The sequence below is a fragment of the Citrus clementina genome, unplaced genomic scaffold, assembly GCF_000493195.1.
Source record: "Citrus clementina cultivar Clemenules unplaced genomic scaffold, Citrus_clementina_v1.0 scaffold_4, whole genome shotgun sequence".
NCBI classification, from domain to species: domain Eukaryota; kingdom Viridiplantae; phylum Streptophyta; class Magnoliopsida; order Sapindales; family Rutaceae; genus Citrus; species Citrus x clementina.
This window is the reverse complement of record NW_006262274.1, coordinates 17,057,077-17,075,208: the sequence shown is the minus strand read 5'-3', so window position 1 is coordinate 17,075,208 and position 18,132 is coordinate 17,057,077. Positions and strand designations below refer to the sequence as shown.

Here is an 18,132-nt window from a genome sequence, read left to right as displayed (position 1 = left end):
CTTTTTTATTTTTTAGTGTTAAATTAATAATTTAATTTTTATTAATATCTAAAAAATAAATATTATTATAAAAGAGTAACTACAGAAATATTTTAAAATATTTTTTAAAATACAAAGATTACCTCAACTTAAAATATAATAACTAAACCAACTTTTTCGCCTTTATTTTTCCCCCAAACCTTTGAAGCTGGAAAAATAACAGAGAGAATGGTTCCCTTGTACCTTTTTTTGTTATCTTTTTCAATTATTTTATTCTCAGTGGGGAACGTTTTACTTCTTTTTCGTGTCATTTTCGGAAATTCCCAAATCCCACGAAAGGAAGAAAAGGTTTCCAATTCTAGCTATTGTTCTACTGTGTTTTTTTTTTTTTTTAATAAAAAAATTGTCACCCACCCACTTTTTATTTTGGAAATTTTTTATCATGACCTATTATATTAGGTGAATAGCACCAAAATAAGACATGAACCAACTCTAATAAGCACATAACAGCAAATTCCCAGTTCTGCTTCAAGTGAAGTGCTTCTGTGAAGTGTGAACAAACTAATTCGGCGAAATAATTTCTTTTTTTCTTTCATATATATGTATATAATTTAAATAATGATATAAATGAAAAGAGACTAATTTGCATTATATTGTATTGTGTATATACAGAGAATCCGAAATTTACAATTCTCTTTCCCTCCACATACTCAGACGTCAATTTTTTTTTTTCCACCCCCCTCGAAGTCAGGTTCTCGCAATCCAAAACCATCCTCTCTACTGCTGAGGAGGATAAAATGGAGGAAAAGCAAAAAATGGGGCAAGAAGAATCGCCAAAACTGAAATAAAAACAATTATCCATGGGATGAAAAGGAGAGAAGGGGGGAAAAAAAAGAGGAAAGGCTACATCTAATAAATATCAAAATTTTGGATTCTAAACCTGATCATATATACAATATGTACAGCCGAGCAGCCGAGTTCAGCTGTTGAGCTTTGCTAAAAACTGGCTCAAGTTGTATTCTTCGGTGTACTGTGATTGATCCCATAGCTCTTCCAGTCCACCAAGAATGGCCTTCAATCCCTTTCCCGTGCCCATTAATTTTGGATCTCCATCAACATCAGAGAGCTTTGATACCCCGCCACCCTGCTTAGTCAGTCAGTCAAATGCCAGATAATAGTTGGCGTCATCCATAAAATTTAAGAAATTGAAAGAAACGCATATCGAAAACAAATGCTCAAGTTGTACTCTCTTCAGTGTACTCTTTTTACGTTGTCTCGTCAATTATTATAGAACCGCATGCAGTTGTCTGAAGTGCATGGAAAAGAAAACATAAGAAACAGCTGTCAGCAAGTACCTTTTTAGGCGTTTCCGCAGAAGCGAATAAATCAAGCAACTGGCCAGTATTCATCGTTTTCATGCTGGCATTCTCTGCATTAATTACGGTATTTGCAATAGAAACTTTAAACCGTTGGAGGCTCATAACTTTCTCTTCCAGTGTGCCGCGCATAATGAGACGATGGACATGTACGACCTTTTTCTGCCCTAATCTGTGTGCTCTGTCCATTGCCTACAAGTTTGATCCCGCAGCAGATGCAAAATGCTTGATCTTAGATGCACAATCCAATAAAGTATAATGGAATACATAAAAAAGAAAAAAAATGCAAGAAGGGGGAGAGAAAAGAACACTGGAACAAGCACAGCATCATGGTCTAAATTGTTTTATATGCATTTCCTTTTTCTCTGAGACGATAATTGACAAAACTGAAGACAACACAATGACTCAGAGACACAGAAAGAGAGAGAGAGAGAGAGTTTGACCATTTACAATCTCAATAGAATATTTAAGCAACGTACAATTACAGTCATGAAAGGTCAAACCAGAATAAACTAAACTAAATGAACATGCTTGTGTAAAACTCGCTAATATAATAATGCCACACTGTTTACTTTTTCAGATTTATGAACATAAATCATCTTCAATGGACCATTGCTAAAAATGCTGACTTGTCAAGAAATTTTAATATAAATTTGTACCAACATTTGAAATAACAATTCAAATTCCTCGAATGGCCTGCTTTAGATATTTTTTTTTTTAATTAATATCATCCAATAGGTAAAAGACCACTACATCAAAACATGCAAATATTTATGGAATCTACAAATCTAAAATAGATATAATGAAATAGAGATTTTAATCACTTGTGATCAAGAATACTCAGAATTAATCATCAATTCTGTGAGGAGATAGTAAGTTCTGAAACTTTAAATAAATTTCTGCTCAGCTTAGACAAGACATGGCGGAATGCAAATGAAACAACATAAAGACAGCAATATAAACATTAACTACCTGATGGTCCCGCATAGGATTCCAGTCATGCTCCATGAAAACAAGGGTGTCAGCAGATGTCAGGTTCAATCCCAGGCCACCAACTGCAAAGAGAGGCATAATTTCAGTACATGTTAGGACCAGCCAACTCAGCAAACAAGAAGAAACCTACCATGCGTCGTAAGAAGCAGTGCATCAATAGTAGGGTCTGAATTAAAAGCCTTCACTATATCAAAACGTCTTTCTGATTCAACCGATCCATCTAGCCGTAGGTAGGTTACACTGTTACAAGACCACATGTAAAACATTAGCAACAACAAAAATATTAAACCTTTCTAAATGTACTCATTGCAGATTGATTAAATGAGATGAAAACTCAATATTAGCATAATTTAAGTAAATGAAAATACACAAGTTCACGACAATACAAAAAGCCAATTCATTTTCCTAGTGCCAACAAAATAAATACCTCCACTAAAAGACAAAAAAGGGGTAAAAAAAAAAAGGAACTCCAATGCATTAGAAGAGTAATTTTCCAATAAAGAATCCCTTACTTTGATAAAATAAGGGAAAAGGTGAAAGACAAGAAAAACACACATTCCAATGCAATGTGTTTTTAACTGACACATGTAACCAAGGCAATGCATTTGCTCACTTTGATACTTATGATAAAGCTATCTTAACTTCTAATAAAGAATGAGCATAATAATTAGAGAAATGTATATAACCAAGCTATGGGTCGACAACAAATTGAAATCGATATTAAGAGACTCACCTCTTCATATGGGTCTGAAACAAATCTCTTTCAATAATGTCTAGAAAGGCCTACATGCAATGTCATTGTTAGTACAATAGAATTATACATATAGAAAATATAAAACAAATGAAAAATGAAGTTGAACAAGAAAGGATTACTTTATGCTGAGCAAATATCAAAATTCTGTGCTGCCCAACATTAACAGCATTTTCAGAACTAGAACCATCCACGCCTATTCCACACTCATCCATTATCTCCTGAAGAGCAACTAATTTGGGAGAGTGATGAAGCTTATGTAGTTCAGAAATGATGTCAGAACTTCCTGGAAAGAGTTCTGACAAATGGCATAAAAGTGATTCAGGAATCTTGTCCCCAAGGACAAGCAATGGATGACTACAAAGTTTTAGCAAGTACTGCAGTGCCTGGAACATGAAAGACAGACAGGACACATATTAGCTACTGATTTGCTTTCACAGAGTGAGCTAAAACAAGTAATCACTTTACCTGGAAAACATGCGTAGATGCTTTTGCTGAGACATTATTCCCTTCTCCTTTATCTGCAGACTCATCAACTTTTACCATGCCAGAAATTTCTTGTTTTGCTTGTGAACCAGAAAACTTTTCATAAAGTTTTAATTGGACAGCACTCAGATCACAGTATCTGTCCTGAATTATCTTTTCTGGAAGGTCAGAAAGAACTTCATCTTTTGTCCGACGGAGTAGGAACGGCATGACCTGTAAAAGACAAACCGCAGTCAGTGGTGAAAATATGATTGCTTCCAGAACGAAATTTTTTCTATATATATATATATAGAAGAAGAAGAAGAAGTTTACCTGCTTATGCAATGCTTCCATGGCAAGTACCCCAGCTTCAGCATCTTTGGCAGAACATTTAGAATCTCTAGCCGCCACCAGTGGCTTCCCATAAGTAGCTTGGAACTGCCAATATAACAACACCAAATCAACAGTTGAACAACAATGAGACAATTACATTAATAAAAAGAACCTAAAAGTTGAGACTGTTCAATACTTCGAGACATGAAGGAAATCTGTAACAAAATGCGATGCCAGATAACTTAAAATCAGAGGGCAGAACACATACTTGTCTCTCTGTTCCAAGAAACCCTGGCATTAGAAAATCAAAAAGGGACCACAAATCTGTGATGTTATTCTGCAAGAAAGTATAAACAACTTGTTAGGCATACTAAAATTAAATAATTTCTTGTGAATTCTTATATTCAAATCTACCTGAATGGGTGTTCCACTAAGTATTAGTCGGTGTGCTGCTTTCAGCTGCTTTACTGCAACTGTAATTTTAGACTTGGAGTTCTTGATGATATGCCCTTCGTCAAGAATACAGTAATTCCAAAGTAATTGTCCAAGATAATCGGCATCTTTACGGACCACATCATATGATGTAATGATGACATTATGCTTATCAAATTGTTCTCTAAGAGCAATGCGATCTTGGGCTGAACCAACATATTGGAGAGTACTCATTAAAGAAACATCAATGAACTTCTCTATTTCAAATGCCCAGTGTCCAACAAGTGTTGAGGGGCAAATAATTAAAGATGGATGAATCTCCTCAATACTGTTTGAAGCACGCCGCTCTGCAATGTCAGATGCTACAATCGCCGAAGCTTGGAGTGTCTTTCCCAGCCCCATATCATCACATAAGATTCCATGAAGCTTGAAACGTTTCAGAAATGCCAACCAGTTTATACCTTCCTGTTGGTACCTGATAGTGCCAAATAAACCATTATCTAGGTGAAAAGCAAATGCAAGCATTCAGGAAAAAGGTGAAAATGTTCTTCTACGCTTGCTCACTGTAAAAGCAATCAATTTATACCGATGATCTAAAAGTGTAACTTTTAGTTTGACTTAAATCCTAGTTAAAAAGTTGATCACCAGCACAAATGTCTAAGATACAAGACAATTAAATATACATAAAGAGAGAATTTAGGTTTGCCATATAACTAGGGTGAAAAGATAATTTTTTCATTATGAAACCTCAAGAATTATAAAGAAATTAGTTGCTGTCAAAATGGCAGTGAGAGGTATAACATTAGAACAAAACAAACAGGAAAAAAAAAATGAGAGAGAGAGGAGGAGGAGGAGGAGGAGGAGGAGAAGAAGGAGAAGAAAATGGAAGAGCACACTAAGATGAGAGAAGGGTGAAAAAGGAATACCATGCATCCATGCCTTAAATGATAAACCAATTAAATATTCCATTAGTAAACTCTAATAATCTACACGAACATATTGATATTTGTAGGCTTGACTCTTGCTCATCCTAAAATGTTTAGGATTCATAAAACCACAAGCATTAGCAACCATTATGTAATAAAACTCAATAGGCAAGAATTGCAAATACTAGATTTCTTCCTTACAAGCAAAAGTACTATAACTCCACAACAAACAACCACACAAAAGACTGATTTACCCTAACTGAATCTTCAAAATGATGTAAATCTAACAACGTAACTATAGACCAAGTCTGTGCAAGAAAGGCGGATGAAAAAAACTAAAACACACTGATCTATAAACATTAACAGGAATGAATAATTACCTCCTCAAGGTTACTTTTAATTCAGTGCCAAGTTTGTAGTCATCGATATGGGAATTGTCAAGTAACTGCTCCAAGAACTGTGCATCTTCTGCATTTCTAGATAAGCCTTCAGTCAGTCCAGTAGGTGGTGAAACACCCCTTGCTAATGGAAGTAGTGGTACAAGAGATGCAAAACTTCGTGTCACACTCTGTCTAACAGACTGATCACAATCACTCATACACCTCAGAAGAGGAACAACTAACAAAGGAGCGTATGGTACAAGCTCCGCACCCAATCCCTGAACAAGCAAACTAATAAGCATGCCGGCACCTTGTCTGGCATGAACAGAGGTCATATCCCCTAACATTGGAATTGCATTTTCTACTACAGCTGCCATTACATTTATGGTCATTGATTTAGCCATTGACGTGATACATCGGGAAGCAGCCAATCTAACAGAGACATGAGAATGACAAACACATTTGAAAATGCATGGAAGAAGTGTAAGCAGCTTTGGTTTTAATGCCTCATCTAGCATTGGTGCAATGGAACGTACAAGCTGCCCAAAAAAAATAATTAATTAATTAATTAAATTAAATAAAAACCAAAATGAGATCAAGATTTAACCATCAACATTATCAAAAACATCCTCCAAAACTATGGTAACCAAAGGAATAAAACAAAATGAATTAGTCCAATTCAAAGGCAAATGACCAGAAAGAGAAAAAAAAAAGTGATTCACAAGTATTAAAACTCCTAAGAAGCAATATTACAGATGTAGTTGCTTCCATTCTGTACCATTTCAGTCAAAAAAATTGGTTCCTTAATATATAACTCGTATTATCACCTAACACCAAATAACTGTCTAACAAAAATAATGTGACAAAATCTACAAGGCATTGTAAAAGCACGACAAGAAAACATATAATACATAAATGATAAGTCAAGAACAGTAATAACCTGGATATTATTTATTAAGATCTGTGGATCCCTAACAGACTCGATGGCTAATATTATTTTCTTTTTATTTGAAGGACCATCTGGAATAAGAACTTCAGTAAGGCAGTCCCAGAGTTTTGGCAGCTTATCAAATAATGAAACACCAAACTTCCCACACAAATGCCTCAATGCAAGCTCAGACCCTCTTCTGCTAATAAAGCCTTCAACTCTTGACCGATCTTCACCACCAGCAAGCATGTGAGCCCTTGACTTCTGTTTTCCTGTACTGCTCCCAAAGGAGAGAAAATCTTGATCATCAATTATCTCCATGGAACCCATAGCTGCAGCTTGAGGTGTCTCACAAGGATCCATACTTGTCAAACTACAAATATTCTTGATTAATTTATCATTTGGACTAGGTTTACGAGCTATACAATCAGCAATAAGTTCTGCAAGTGCCTCAGCAGCCTTCTCCTGCAATTTTTCTTCCTGAATAAACAACAGAAAATAAATTAGATTAAAGGAACTTCTGTGGCATCAAAATGGAGTATCGACCTAGAAGAAATAATACCTGCTCTCTTTTGATTGAAGCCATCAAAGGTAAAATAATTGGATTTAGTCGAGCAGGAAGCTCTGACATCCAGACAACTGCAGCTGCAACTAACGCGGAGACAGTAACATGCAAATTACTCTGCAAAACATTCCAGCAGTACAATGGTGCGTCATAGATAAAACTAAAATTAGAGTAACCATTACTGGCTCCAAACCAACATCCTAGTTACTTGATTATATGGACAAGGTGAATCCAGGAAGTTCATTCTGATATGCAACCATAATACAATAAAATTCAAAGGACAGCTCTGAGATTGAGTTTCCACTTGCAACAGTGTAGGATGATGGGATTCCATATTATATACATTTTCAAGAGAAATATCAGTAAAAAGAAACTAAAACAAAAATTCATGAGGAAATTGTAGCACCATCGCTAGTTTAGAAACCCTGTGGAGAGTATTAAAGCACATATCCAAATGACTGCCAAAAGAGCAACCTAAAAAGAATAAAATGCAACATGCAAACCTACAATGCAACTAAATTCAGCAAGAAATTTAGCTTTTCAAATAACAGAATATACGAATTAAACTTTGGGCAATTTAGCATGTCCTGAAAGATTGCAACGTCAACATACCTGAACACATTTTAAATATCCAGAAGTTGTTAACATTCGTTGTTTTATCGATTCTATATCATCAAGCATTTGCCTACTCAAAGATTCACTGCCATCACTATTACTGCCTAATAGCTGCAGTTTTGATGCAAAACTGATTGCATTATCAGCACTCAAGCTTTCCACATCAATTTCATTTGCTGACAACATTTCTGTAAACATGCCAGATGTCTCCATAGCACGAAGTAATTGGCTGGCTTCATTCCGCATCTTGCCATACGTTCTTGAAAGCTCAGCATAGGGAAGAAGTGAATCTTTTGTGGGGTACGTAGGGTCAGAGCATGCTAACAAATCCAACAACCACTGTTTGAGATGACCGGGAAGATTAGGCAAAACTGCTGCAGATCCAGGAAGTTCCTCGCTTTTGATCTCTTTGAACCAGGAAATGAAAACCATGGCCGCCACCTGATGAAGAGACGCAATTAAACAATAGACAGAGGAGATTGAGGGCACTATTACACATCTATAAACTAAGAATAGTAGCTACCTGCCGCTGGACCCCAGAGAAAGAGGTAAGGGCATTCCAAAGTGGGTCAATTACAAACTGTATAGATCCTTCATGCAACTTAGAAGCAAAAATGCCCAATGCTGATGCAGTTACAACTCGAGTATTTGTCACCGACATTTCCAAGTCAGAACCAACAGTTATCTTAACCGAGTTTGTCGAAGTATCTCCATTTCTTTCCTGTGGAAGATCAACACTTCCAGACGAATCATTTTCAAGCTTCACAGCTCTCATTTTTGCTGCTGCTTTAAAATGACTTTTTCGAGGAAGAGCTACAGGCCAAAACATTTTTGTAGCATCTAATGATGAACCAAAAGGTGTTGTAGCAAGTTCTATCCAGGAAGACATAAATTTACCACCAGCAGCTTCCAAGTCCTCGACAGGGCTCTGGCCATTGATTAATAAACAAAGCATTAGAGTGAATAAGTACAGAATAGGTATACGGAAATAGAGATTATGGAAATTTCCTGCACAGAATACAGAAAAGGTAGTTTGTGAAATAGCAAAACTACTTGATTTTGAGTAATTGGTTTTAACACAACTTGATAACTTGATAACTTTTTGTAATGGACACAACTCTACTTCCTCTATATATATTGTGTGTGTATTTTAAAATGGACACAACTCGATAACTGATGTATCCAACTCTATAATCAAAATAAAATTATTTTTACCCCTAGCAAATTGCATCAATACAGAAAGCAAACCTATTTGTGAAAGTTTTGCACTCTTATTTAAGGTTTATGTCTAAACTTAATGATACAGTCAACACTTCATGTCATCTCCTTTTTTACCTCTGCCACTCAACCATGAAACTGGACTGCTTTTTCCACGTCACACTAGGTCTTTAAAGATATTAATGTGTGTCAATTCAATGGGAAAAAAACTTATTTATTTTCTGTCTTGTTTCATTCTTTCGCTTCTAACTCCAGATTGTCGATGATCTACAAAGATTGCAGTGATTACATGCAAGACAGAATTTGAATTTCTGTGGTACAACAATCAACCTTTTCTTCTTTTGTAGTTAACACTGCACTTCATACCACCCCAAATTAAACGTATCCCCTTGGACTTGAACCCTTGACCTCCAGCTTCCCTAGATCTCATAAGTCCTACCAAAAAGGGTCCCAACAGTATAGAAAAAAATAAAAATGTCTTTACCTTATAAAAGTGTGGGTCTAGGATAAGCTATCTCAACTCAATTCTTTTTTGCACCAAACATAGGATTGGTTTAAAATTTGAAAATCCAATCCCAAACTATATCCCATGCACCAAATGTGCCCATAAAGGATTGGGGGAAATAAAAAAAAAAATATATATATATATATATATATATATATATATATATATATATATATATATATGAACAAAAGAGATAACAAAAAAATTGTGAAATCAACTAAATGCATGCACTCTTATCAGATTAAACACCTGAACAAGCAGTCTCCAAACTCTATCTGAACACTGCAGAATTTCTTCATTTGATTCCAGCAGCAGATTCTGAAAAACAATCCTAAGAGTATCACCCAAAATAAAAGATGGCCAAAAAGAACCACCTGAGGACTCCGCAATCATCCTTTTGTAACCAGCTTCAAGAAGTCGCTCCTGCAGATAAAATTCTCCAGTTAACACAATCAACTCCAATTAACAGAATCAAAAGCAGTGCAATACCGCAAATAGAAAACATGTAAACAAAAAAGAACTAACTGAAAAAGCAGCAGCTTGCACATTTCTTCGACTTCTAATTTAAAAAAGTGCACATATTAGATTTTCTTTTTCCTTTTTTGGGGCTAAGAAACAATAGATAAATATGTAGATAACTATCAGAAAAATATACCAAAAGGAAGGGGATAAAATCTCATAAAGACAAGAACAAGAAGTCCCAAAGAGAAAAACTCGAAACACCCACCATTGAAAATCTCAAGTTAGCAAAAACTACCAGGAAAAAAAAAATCCAAAAATCTATAGAGCTGTCGGACTCCAAACTTTCAGGTTATAGCCACCTCTTAGTTAAGCAAAATGAAGAATAAACGGACATCTTCAATCTCTACTGAATGAATGAAGGAATCTCTCAACTTCACTTTGCCCATCAGTTGAAAAGGCATTTATTAGATTAATATTATAGTACATGACTGGAAATCAATATTTGTAAAAGGAAAAAAATCAAACGCATGGGAGAAACTATGTACCAAAGTACGAATAGCTGAATGGCGGACTGATGTTATGCTATGCCTCATAAATGGCCATAATCGAGGGGCCAGCATTGATAACATGTAAGGATTTGCCTGAAAATCTCTTCCTTCTCCAACATCATCAGCACGAACTACTTCATTTAGATCAAATTCCTGTTTAGATGTAGCCCCAACCATTTTAGGAATCATCTCTTCCTGCGAGTAGATTTCCGCCAACAGATTCATCACACTGCAAATGTATCAGAGCCTTTCAGAAAAGTCTACTTCACTCTTCATCAATTTAAACTACCATAAATTCAGAGTGCTGCCTAATTACAAGAATAATTTTTTTCCCTCTTTTTGAGAAAAATCAAAAAGTACTGATTAAAGCTGTCATCAATAACTTAACATTGCAGTTTTATCATCTATGCTAAAATCCACACTCAAAGCAAGAAGTGGGATAGTTATAATAAAGCTCATTCATAAATGGAGAGCAAACGAGGCAATAAGAGCCAGGCCACCAACCAAAAACAGAGAAAAGAAATGCCAATATTCAAAGAATACCACAGGAAAAAAATTAATAGATAATTAGCATATTTCTAATATGGGACATCATTCTCCCTCAATTTGCCCCTTCCACATACCCCTCAAAAAAATAGAGAACAAAAGAAAGAAAGAATCAAAACGATTCCAGCATGTATACCTACTAGTGGACGGGCTTAGATCATCCAAATCGAGCAATATATCCCAAAGTAGCATAACAATTGAATGCAATGTTTGACCATCTAAAGCAACGATAGCAGCTGCAGTGGGTATTAAAGCATCTGCAGCCACTGCTCGAACATCATCATCAGGGTCCTCCAACCCAGCTCTACATGCAGGCAGAACATAGCCTAGTAGACCATGCAGCATCTCCTAGTGTCAACAAAAGAACCACATACATTAGCAAAAATAGAAACCTTATAATAGACCTGCAACTTGAATGCAAGGCATACAACGTAAAGGCAAAAGCTTTCAGGCCAAAGATGCATAAGGTTTAAGGGGGAAAAAACCAAAGAATGTTTCCAAATTGGTACATATCATGAACCAAAAAGAAAAAATAATTTTCTACAATAAAGACCAGGTAGATTTAACCAACAAAGTTTTACCTGTCGCACAGCAACCAAGTACTTGATGCCCAAAAGGCTACCATGACGAATTTCCCATTCTGGTCTACGCTGAACACAAATAAATTACAGAGCATATAGTCACCAAGCAGCAAGTAGAATACAGTGAACCAAGTGTCTCAGAAGTGGACTAATAGAATGTACTTACAGGACATTTACCTGCATTTGCAACAAGATATACAATGTCTCATAAACTAAGGAAGGATGCATATACTTAAAAGCAGCACCTAAAGCTTGGGCACAGGTTTCCCTTACAGGAGCAACGACCTGATCAGATACATAATCTCCAAAACTGCAAGACAAAAATTACACTGTCAAAAATAAGGATACAGAAATGAGGAGGATTGCTGATCATTATAAATTAAGAAGGAAATGGACTTGAAAAGAATACGTAGAGCCGTACCGGTCCAGTGATAATATACATAAGAAACGAATTGCACAATCTTGAAGAAATTCACAGTTTTTCTGCCAAGAATGCCTAGCTAGTTTCAACCAGTTCATAAGCTCACTGTTTTCAGGAAGATTTTTCAGGGTTTCAGAATTTAGAAAGTCCCCCTTCTCCCCAGATTGTCCCCTTGGCTCTAATATGTCAATAGCTTCTTTGGATGGATGGGATAAACCATCAAGATTAGATTCTGGCTCCACCTTAACAGAACTAAGATCAAGTTGCCCATTGACTGACCCTGCAGGTAGATTGCAACCACTATCGTCAACCTTTATGCTGATATTACAGCCATCACAATTCACAGGAGACACCATCGTATCCATCAAGGGAGGGGGTGCATCTTCAAACTTCATCTTTTTTAGAAGGGGCTCTGGCTCATCAGCTGGAACTTGCACATTCAAATCAATTTCTCTCTCTCTCTTCATTGTAATTGAGTCTTTGTCTTTAAATTCAACATTTAGTGCTCCATCTGGACCCAACTCAGGCATAAACACTCCAGCAGAAGCACCATGATGGGTTAAAATTTCTCTTAAAGCCATAACGCTCCCATGGCGAACCTCCCAAACTGGAAATAAATATTCACAGGATTATCAATTGGATGAAAACCCAAAAAGAAGGTTCTAAACCTAACCAAATGCATTGAAAACTTACCAGGATCAAACATATCAAGGATGAGTTGCTCAACAAAACTACGGAAAGGCCAAAGCCCATCTCCCTCATGCTCTGAGCTGTCCTCATCAAGAACAGCATCTGCCTGAATCATAATGATATTGGGCCAAATACTTAAATATAAGAAAAGTAAATGGGAAAAAGTACACTACACATTCATTAGCAAGGGTTTATACGAACACGCTCATCAGAAGTATGCGCACATATAGATCTTGGTGTTTAAATGCAAAGCAAAAATCAGAATTATGCATCGTATTATTGAAAAGAAAAGGAAGAAAATTATAATACCTTATTGGAATTGAATGGATCCCCACATGATCCCTTTGGTGTTGTCACATTTTGAGCATGGGGGACCTCCATATCTCCATCCTCAGACCAGCTTTTTGATTGGTCTTTTGAACTTATTTTTGCTTTTCTCTTTAACATATTCAATTCTCTAGCACTTGGCCTCTTAGAAATGACACTTGGAACCATACTTGAAACTAGCCGTTGGATATTATGTGCAGATGCAGAAGTGTAAAATCTACGGTCAAACCCATTTCCATGGGAATTTAATTTGTGAACAATAAGATCTTCATCTTTGATCATATCATTTAAATCCACAAACTGCTCACAGACATCCAAACCTGTGAAAAGAAATCATGTTATTACATATTGTATATATACCGCCAGTATCAAATATTACATCCAAAAAGGGCAAAAGGAAACTACATAAAAGTGAATACTGAATGCAAAGAAAATACACCATTTCTACAAATGTATTGTTAAAAAAAAAGGGGCAACCTGAATCTTATAACGAGATACTAACAAGCTAAAAGATAAAGATACTTCATTTTATCATAACAAAGACTAGTATTCATTACTTATTTTAAAAGATCACCACTCGCTAAGCCACTTAACTCCTTGGCTTGCTATATGCTACATAACAACTCATTTTTTCCTTAAACTAGCAGGCATTAATAGCAAACTTCTTCAAAGTACTACGAGCCATACATAGTTGTTTCACTTCAAATTGAATTTTTTATTTTTTCTAACACAGCTACTATAGTGTTAGATAAAGCCCATTAATAGCTGACAGCTAGAGAATAAGATAAGACTTTTTACTTGACAGCCACTGATTCTATCTCATACCTGCTTAGGATTAAAAGTCACAGCATTTCAAAGCCAAAAAGGCTCTGCTTCTATATAACTTACAAAGGGAAAATAAGCCGACGGTGCATTCCACTCACAAGCTTACTTCATTTAACTGGTTGATATGCACCAACTTAGGGCATCAGTGATGAAAGAAAGCAGAGGAAAAGATTAAGACAAGAGAAGACCCCAGGATCTCTTGCATGGAAATAAAACACATCTATGAACCACCAACTCCTATGACATAATGAATAACAAGAGTGTGTTTTTTACTAAGAGATACTATAAAGATGGCAGCCCAGCTTTAACAGCCAGATTGCCCATACTGATAAGTTGTGGCCCATTGTTTGAAAATGAAAATCACCTGATCCTTGGCCGGACCAAATAAAATCACCAATGTGAGCTTTACTTCTACAAAATTAAGGCTAGTATAATAGCAGAACCTTATCAGTGGCCAATAAAGATCCACCAGGTATAGAGCTAAAATGCCTTTGCCTACCTAGGTGCAAACAAGAAACACATTAGACCATATCTTTCAAAGAGCTATGCTAATCCTCAAATTAGAACTCGTCAAGTTCTGGGCTTCCCTCTGGGCATCTATAACTACTGAATTCAAAGACATCTCTTTCTTTTTTATTTTGCTTAATTGGGAAGCTTCTATATCTTAACAGGGATGCACTCTTAGTGAGCTAGTGTTTTTGGGTTTTGGGATATTTTATCTTTGCAGTTTCTAAGTGTTCTGTTTATATTGGGACTTCTCGTCCTTTTTTGTGGATTTGTAATCCTCCTAATCCTTGTACATATTTCTTATAGTTATATTTAATCTTTTTTTCTTAGCAAAAAAAAAAAATCCTCAAATTAGAACTCACAAAATCTGTTGCATGCCAAGTTTACAAAGTAGAACACTGCAATGTTAGGCCATGAAGAGCTATATTAAACCCCACAACAGCAAAGTGTATCCTCAAATTAAACTTAGTACACCTTTCACATCACTCCAAGTTACAAAAGCCAAAAGATCCAAGCACAATGTTCTCTACCAATTCCTCCCTCCAAGCCCCTCAAACCCCTCCCCCCCCCCCCCAAAAATAAAAAGTATCAGTGAAAATTTTGAAATTTGGCTGGCCAACCCATTCAAGCGCTGGAGGAGGTAAGGATAAAACATGAATTTCTAACCCAAAAAAACACACACACACCCTTTTGCAACTCAATAAACATCTAAGATGCCAGCCCCTTCTATACCAATTAATAAACCCAGCATCAAAACATGCAGTATTGACCTATGAAAAACCAATTGAAGTACGAATTTACTAACCCAAACGACGTTTAAGATTTTGCTTCTGCCGAGCCAACCGTTCCCTCGGATTCTTGGAATTATCAATTGCAATATCATACTCCTGCATGAGAACTGATATGAGAATTTGAATTTACACGTGCTTTAGTGTAATTTCCAAAAATCAATACAAAAATAATCAGATTGCAAGAACAACAGATGGAAGATGGATCACCTGTCCTCCAGATGCTAACAAAGCACCAAACTCTAAAACCTTGTTGAGGTCAAAGCTGTTATAATTCAAAAGGGCAAAAACCGATTTACATTTGGTTTATTCAAACGAAAACATATTGTTCAAATACAGGTATGCTTAAAAGAAAAAAGTTAAAGCAGTGAAAAACATTGACAACCTTGTAAATGAAACACTTGCTACAATTTTAGAATGAAAATTAGGCCATGCCACCATGTCCTCCACAATACCAGATATCCCAACTTCAGACATCTTTGTTTCCACACAGGAAAATAATTCCTTCAAAGTTGTGAGCTTAACATTCTGAGCAATTGCCCCAATAGCATGAGCAGCAGCTACCCTCGTATCCCAACTTTTACTCCGAAGATATTGTGATACCTATATTCAAATATATAGAATTCAATAGATGAAATAATGATAATAAATCCTGTATGGCAGCAATACAGAGGTTATTGCATCAATGATTGCCAAAGAAATGAGTTAAAAAAAGGTCACAAGTTTGACAAACCTAGAATAATTATATTAACAACTAGCAATCTGCTAGTAACAGTTTTCAATAGGAAAACAAAAACCCTAAAGCTGATAGACTAGAAAGAAAGCCTACGGCTAGAGCAGCAGTTTATAGACCAATCACAGGTTTGACAAGTAGAGAATAATTCTAATGGGAAATGGCAATCAGCAGGTAACAGTGGTTGTTATAAGACTCAAGACTAATAGATGATCAGAAGAGCTGTACTCTGAAATCTCAGCCCAACTTGAAAATGACCTCTAAATGATTATTGAATTAATTTTTTTGAGAGGAAATTTAGAAAGTTCTAAATAATCTGACATCTCAAGTTAAGTTCACTCCACAATCCCACCCCAAACGAACTACACTTCCATCTGTCAAAGTTACCACCCAGCCACTTCATAAAGAAAGAGTTAAGTCTGCCTAGATTTCTCTAGATTTCTATGGAGTTACTATTGAAAAAGCATGAAACGTCATAAAATTCCACTGAAATGTGTCTAACACAAAGAATTCCCTATTCCATCAGTATAACAATTATTGAAGATAATAGGGGAATTCACAAGGTTAGAACAGAAACTGGCCCCATTCCTGGCACATATCACACTTTAGACCAGGGAAAACATTAAGACAAGAGTGATATACTCTAGGTTCTTGACAGAAACCCATTAGATTCATTTACGTTAATATAATATTTATCACAGGATGTCATTTCCCAAGGTTTTCAAAACAAAATACACAGAAAGGAACCACAACCTACTGGAATCTGACTTTTCTCTAGTTATTAGGTCAGCCCATGCTCCCGTAGGATCAGATCTTACTCTAATACACTTCACATGCTGTGTGCCATACTCTGTTTTTTCATTAAAAAGAAGACTTGTACGCACTCATATCAATAATAGTATCCAACTTCAAACAAATGGGGAAAAAAAAATCAACATCTCGTCACTTCTCATCATTCATATTGCTTAATCATTGTAGCGAGCATGAAGAGACTAAATGTTGACTAATGGCAAGTACTATTGTCAGCATAGGAGATGCAACTTACAGAAGTTCAAAACAACAAAGAGACGGTGCACCATTTTTCCGAATGATCCAAAAATCATAGAAAAGAAAACCCAAATGGTACTGAACGAAATAACAACATACCAAGAAACAAAAAATTAAACAAAATGACACACATAAATTCTAGTACCAATCACATACCTTCCTCAGTAATGAATTCAAGTCTTGGGGATGTGTTTTAGCAATCTCCCCAATCTGCCGCGCGGCTGTAAACCTGGTTGCTTGCGTTGAGCCAGCTAATTAAAATTTTGGTTAATGAAAACTTATTCTCAATCACCCATTTCACAATACATTGACGTAGACATAAGTTCAAAACAGTGGGAACTAGCAATTGTGCAATTATACTGCAGATCCAATAATTCAAAATCATAAGAGCAATAATTAAACTTAAAAAAATAAAAGAAGGATACTGTCCAATAAAGTGAGCAAACGATTGAGACGTGACGATTGCTGAGCCATAACATTAACAAAGACAATACCAAAACGAGCTTCTTGTGACTAATTCTGCATCCTCGTCTATCATTCAATCCATCACCTCGCCTCAGCGACTATCAATAACACTGTGAAAATCATCAAACCAACAAAATTTTCGAGAATTAGTTTCGATATTCATAATGTCAATTGTTCTCAACGTGTCTAAAAACAAAACCGAAAAATGTTTTCTTCCTTTTTTTTTTTTAAGTTTGTGTATGTATTCTGGGATAATGTTGAAAATTAAAAAGAAAATAAGCTAGGGTTACCTTAGAAGAGCGCGAAACGGCGGTGACCTTTTGCGTTTCGGATGACGGATGACGATGTTTTTCGTTCTGGTCGTCGATGAAGAACGGAAACCCTTCTCTTCCTACGTGATAATATATAAATATTAAAAATACTAATATAGATTTAGTATTTGTTGATATTGCATTAAGGTCCTGAGAGTTTACATATTTTACATTTATGCTAGATAAGGTAGACTTTTTAATTTCTTACCTTGCAATTTTTCATTTCACCCCATCCATCTTTGCTTCTGAATATCAGTTATATCCTCAATATTTATATTAATTACGTACGGGGTCCAATTTGTTTATGTTAAAATCTCGAAAGATCTATTTACACAAAACAATATATAAATATGAATAAAGTAATTTAAACTCTGAAATATACTTTAAACTTTTTTTATTAAAACATTTATTGAAA

The 18,132-nt window shown here is 35.8% G+C and overlaps 1 protein-coding gene across 3 annotated transcripts; it reads right to left on the bottom strand.

The window, feature by feature from the left end:
* Nucleotides 1-603: 603 nt before the first annotated feature.
* LOC18045720 (TATA-binding protein-associated factor BTAF1) lies at nucleotides 604-17,786 on the bottom strand. 3 transcript variants are annotated; one of them, XM_024186625.1, is made up of 29 exons: nucleotides 17,697-17,786; nucleotides 17,367-17,516; nucleotides 17,098-17,192; nucleotides 15,544-15,764; nucleotides 15,372-15,426; nucleotides 15,179-15,260; nucleotides 13,024-13,361; nucleotides 12,718-12,820; nucleotides 12,025-12,631; nucleotides 11,781-11,913; nucleotides 11,604-11,672; nucleotides 11,159-11,370; nucleotides 10,474-10,705; nucleotides 9,716-9,889; nucleotides 8,267-8,671; nucleotides 7,741-8,184; nucleotides 7,126-7,245; nucleotides 6,576-7,043; nucleotides 5,636-6,174; nucleotides 4,312-4,804; nucleotides 4,166-4,234; nucleotides 3,898-4,002; nucleotides 3,568-3,798; nucleotides 3,222-3,485; nucleotides 3,082-3,131; nucleotides 2,479-2,588; nucleotides 2,328-2,410; nucleotides 1,335-1,547; nucleotides 604-1,123 (listed from the first exon to the last, which is right to left on the bottom strand). In XM_024186625.1, exons 2-29 carry the CDS (start codon nucleotides 17,413-17,415, stop codon nucleotides 959-961), a joined length of 6,129 nt encoding a protein of 2,042 aa, XP_024042393.1. In that variant the 5' UTR covers nucleotides 17,416-17,516; nucleotides 17,697-17,786; the 3' UTR covers nucleotides 604-958. The 3 variants fall into 3 exon arrangements, with proteins under 3 accessions (XP_024042393.1, XP_006437321.1, XP_024042394.1); XM_006437258.2 differs by having other exon boundaries at nucleotides 15,547-15,764; XM_024186626.1 differs by lacking the exons at nucleotides 6,576-7,043; nucleotides 7,126-7,245.
* Between the last annotated feature and the right edge of the window lie 346 nt (nucleotides 17,787-18,132).

Coding starts and splice junctions, on each gene's coding strand:
- LOC18045720 (XM_024186625.1), bottom strand. CDS start 17,415: ATGGCTCAGCAATCGTCACGTCTCAATCGTTTGCTCACTTTATTGGAC. Junction 12,632..12,717: donor CCTTGATATGTTTGATCCTG/GTAAGTTTTCAA, acceptor ATTTATTTCCAG/TTTGGGAGGTTCGCCATGGG. Junction 2,589..3,081: donor TTTCAGACCCATATGAAGAG/GTGAGTCTCTTA, acceptor GTCTTGTAACAG/TGTAACCTACCTACGGCTAG.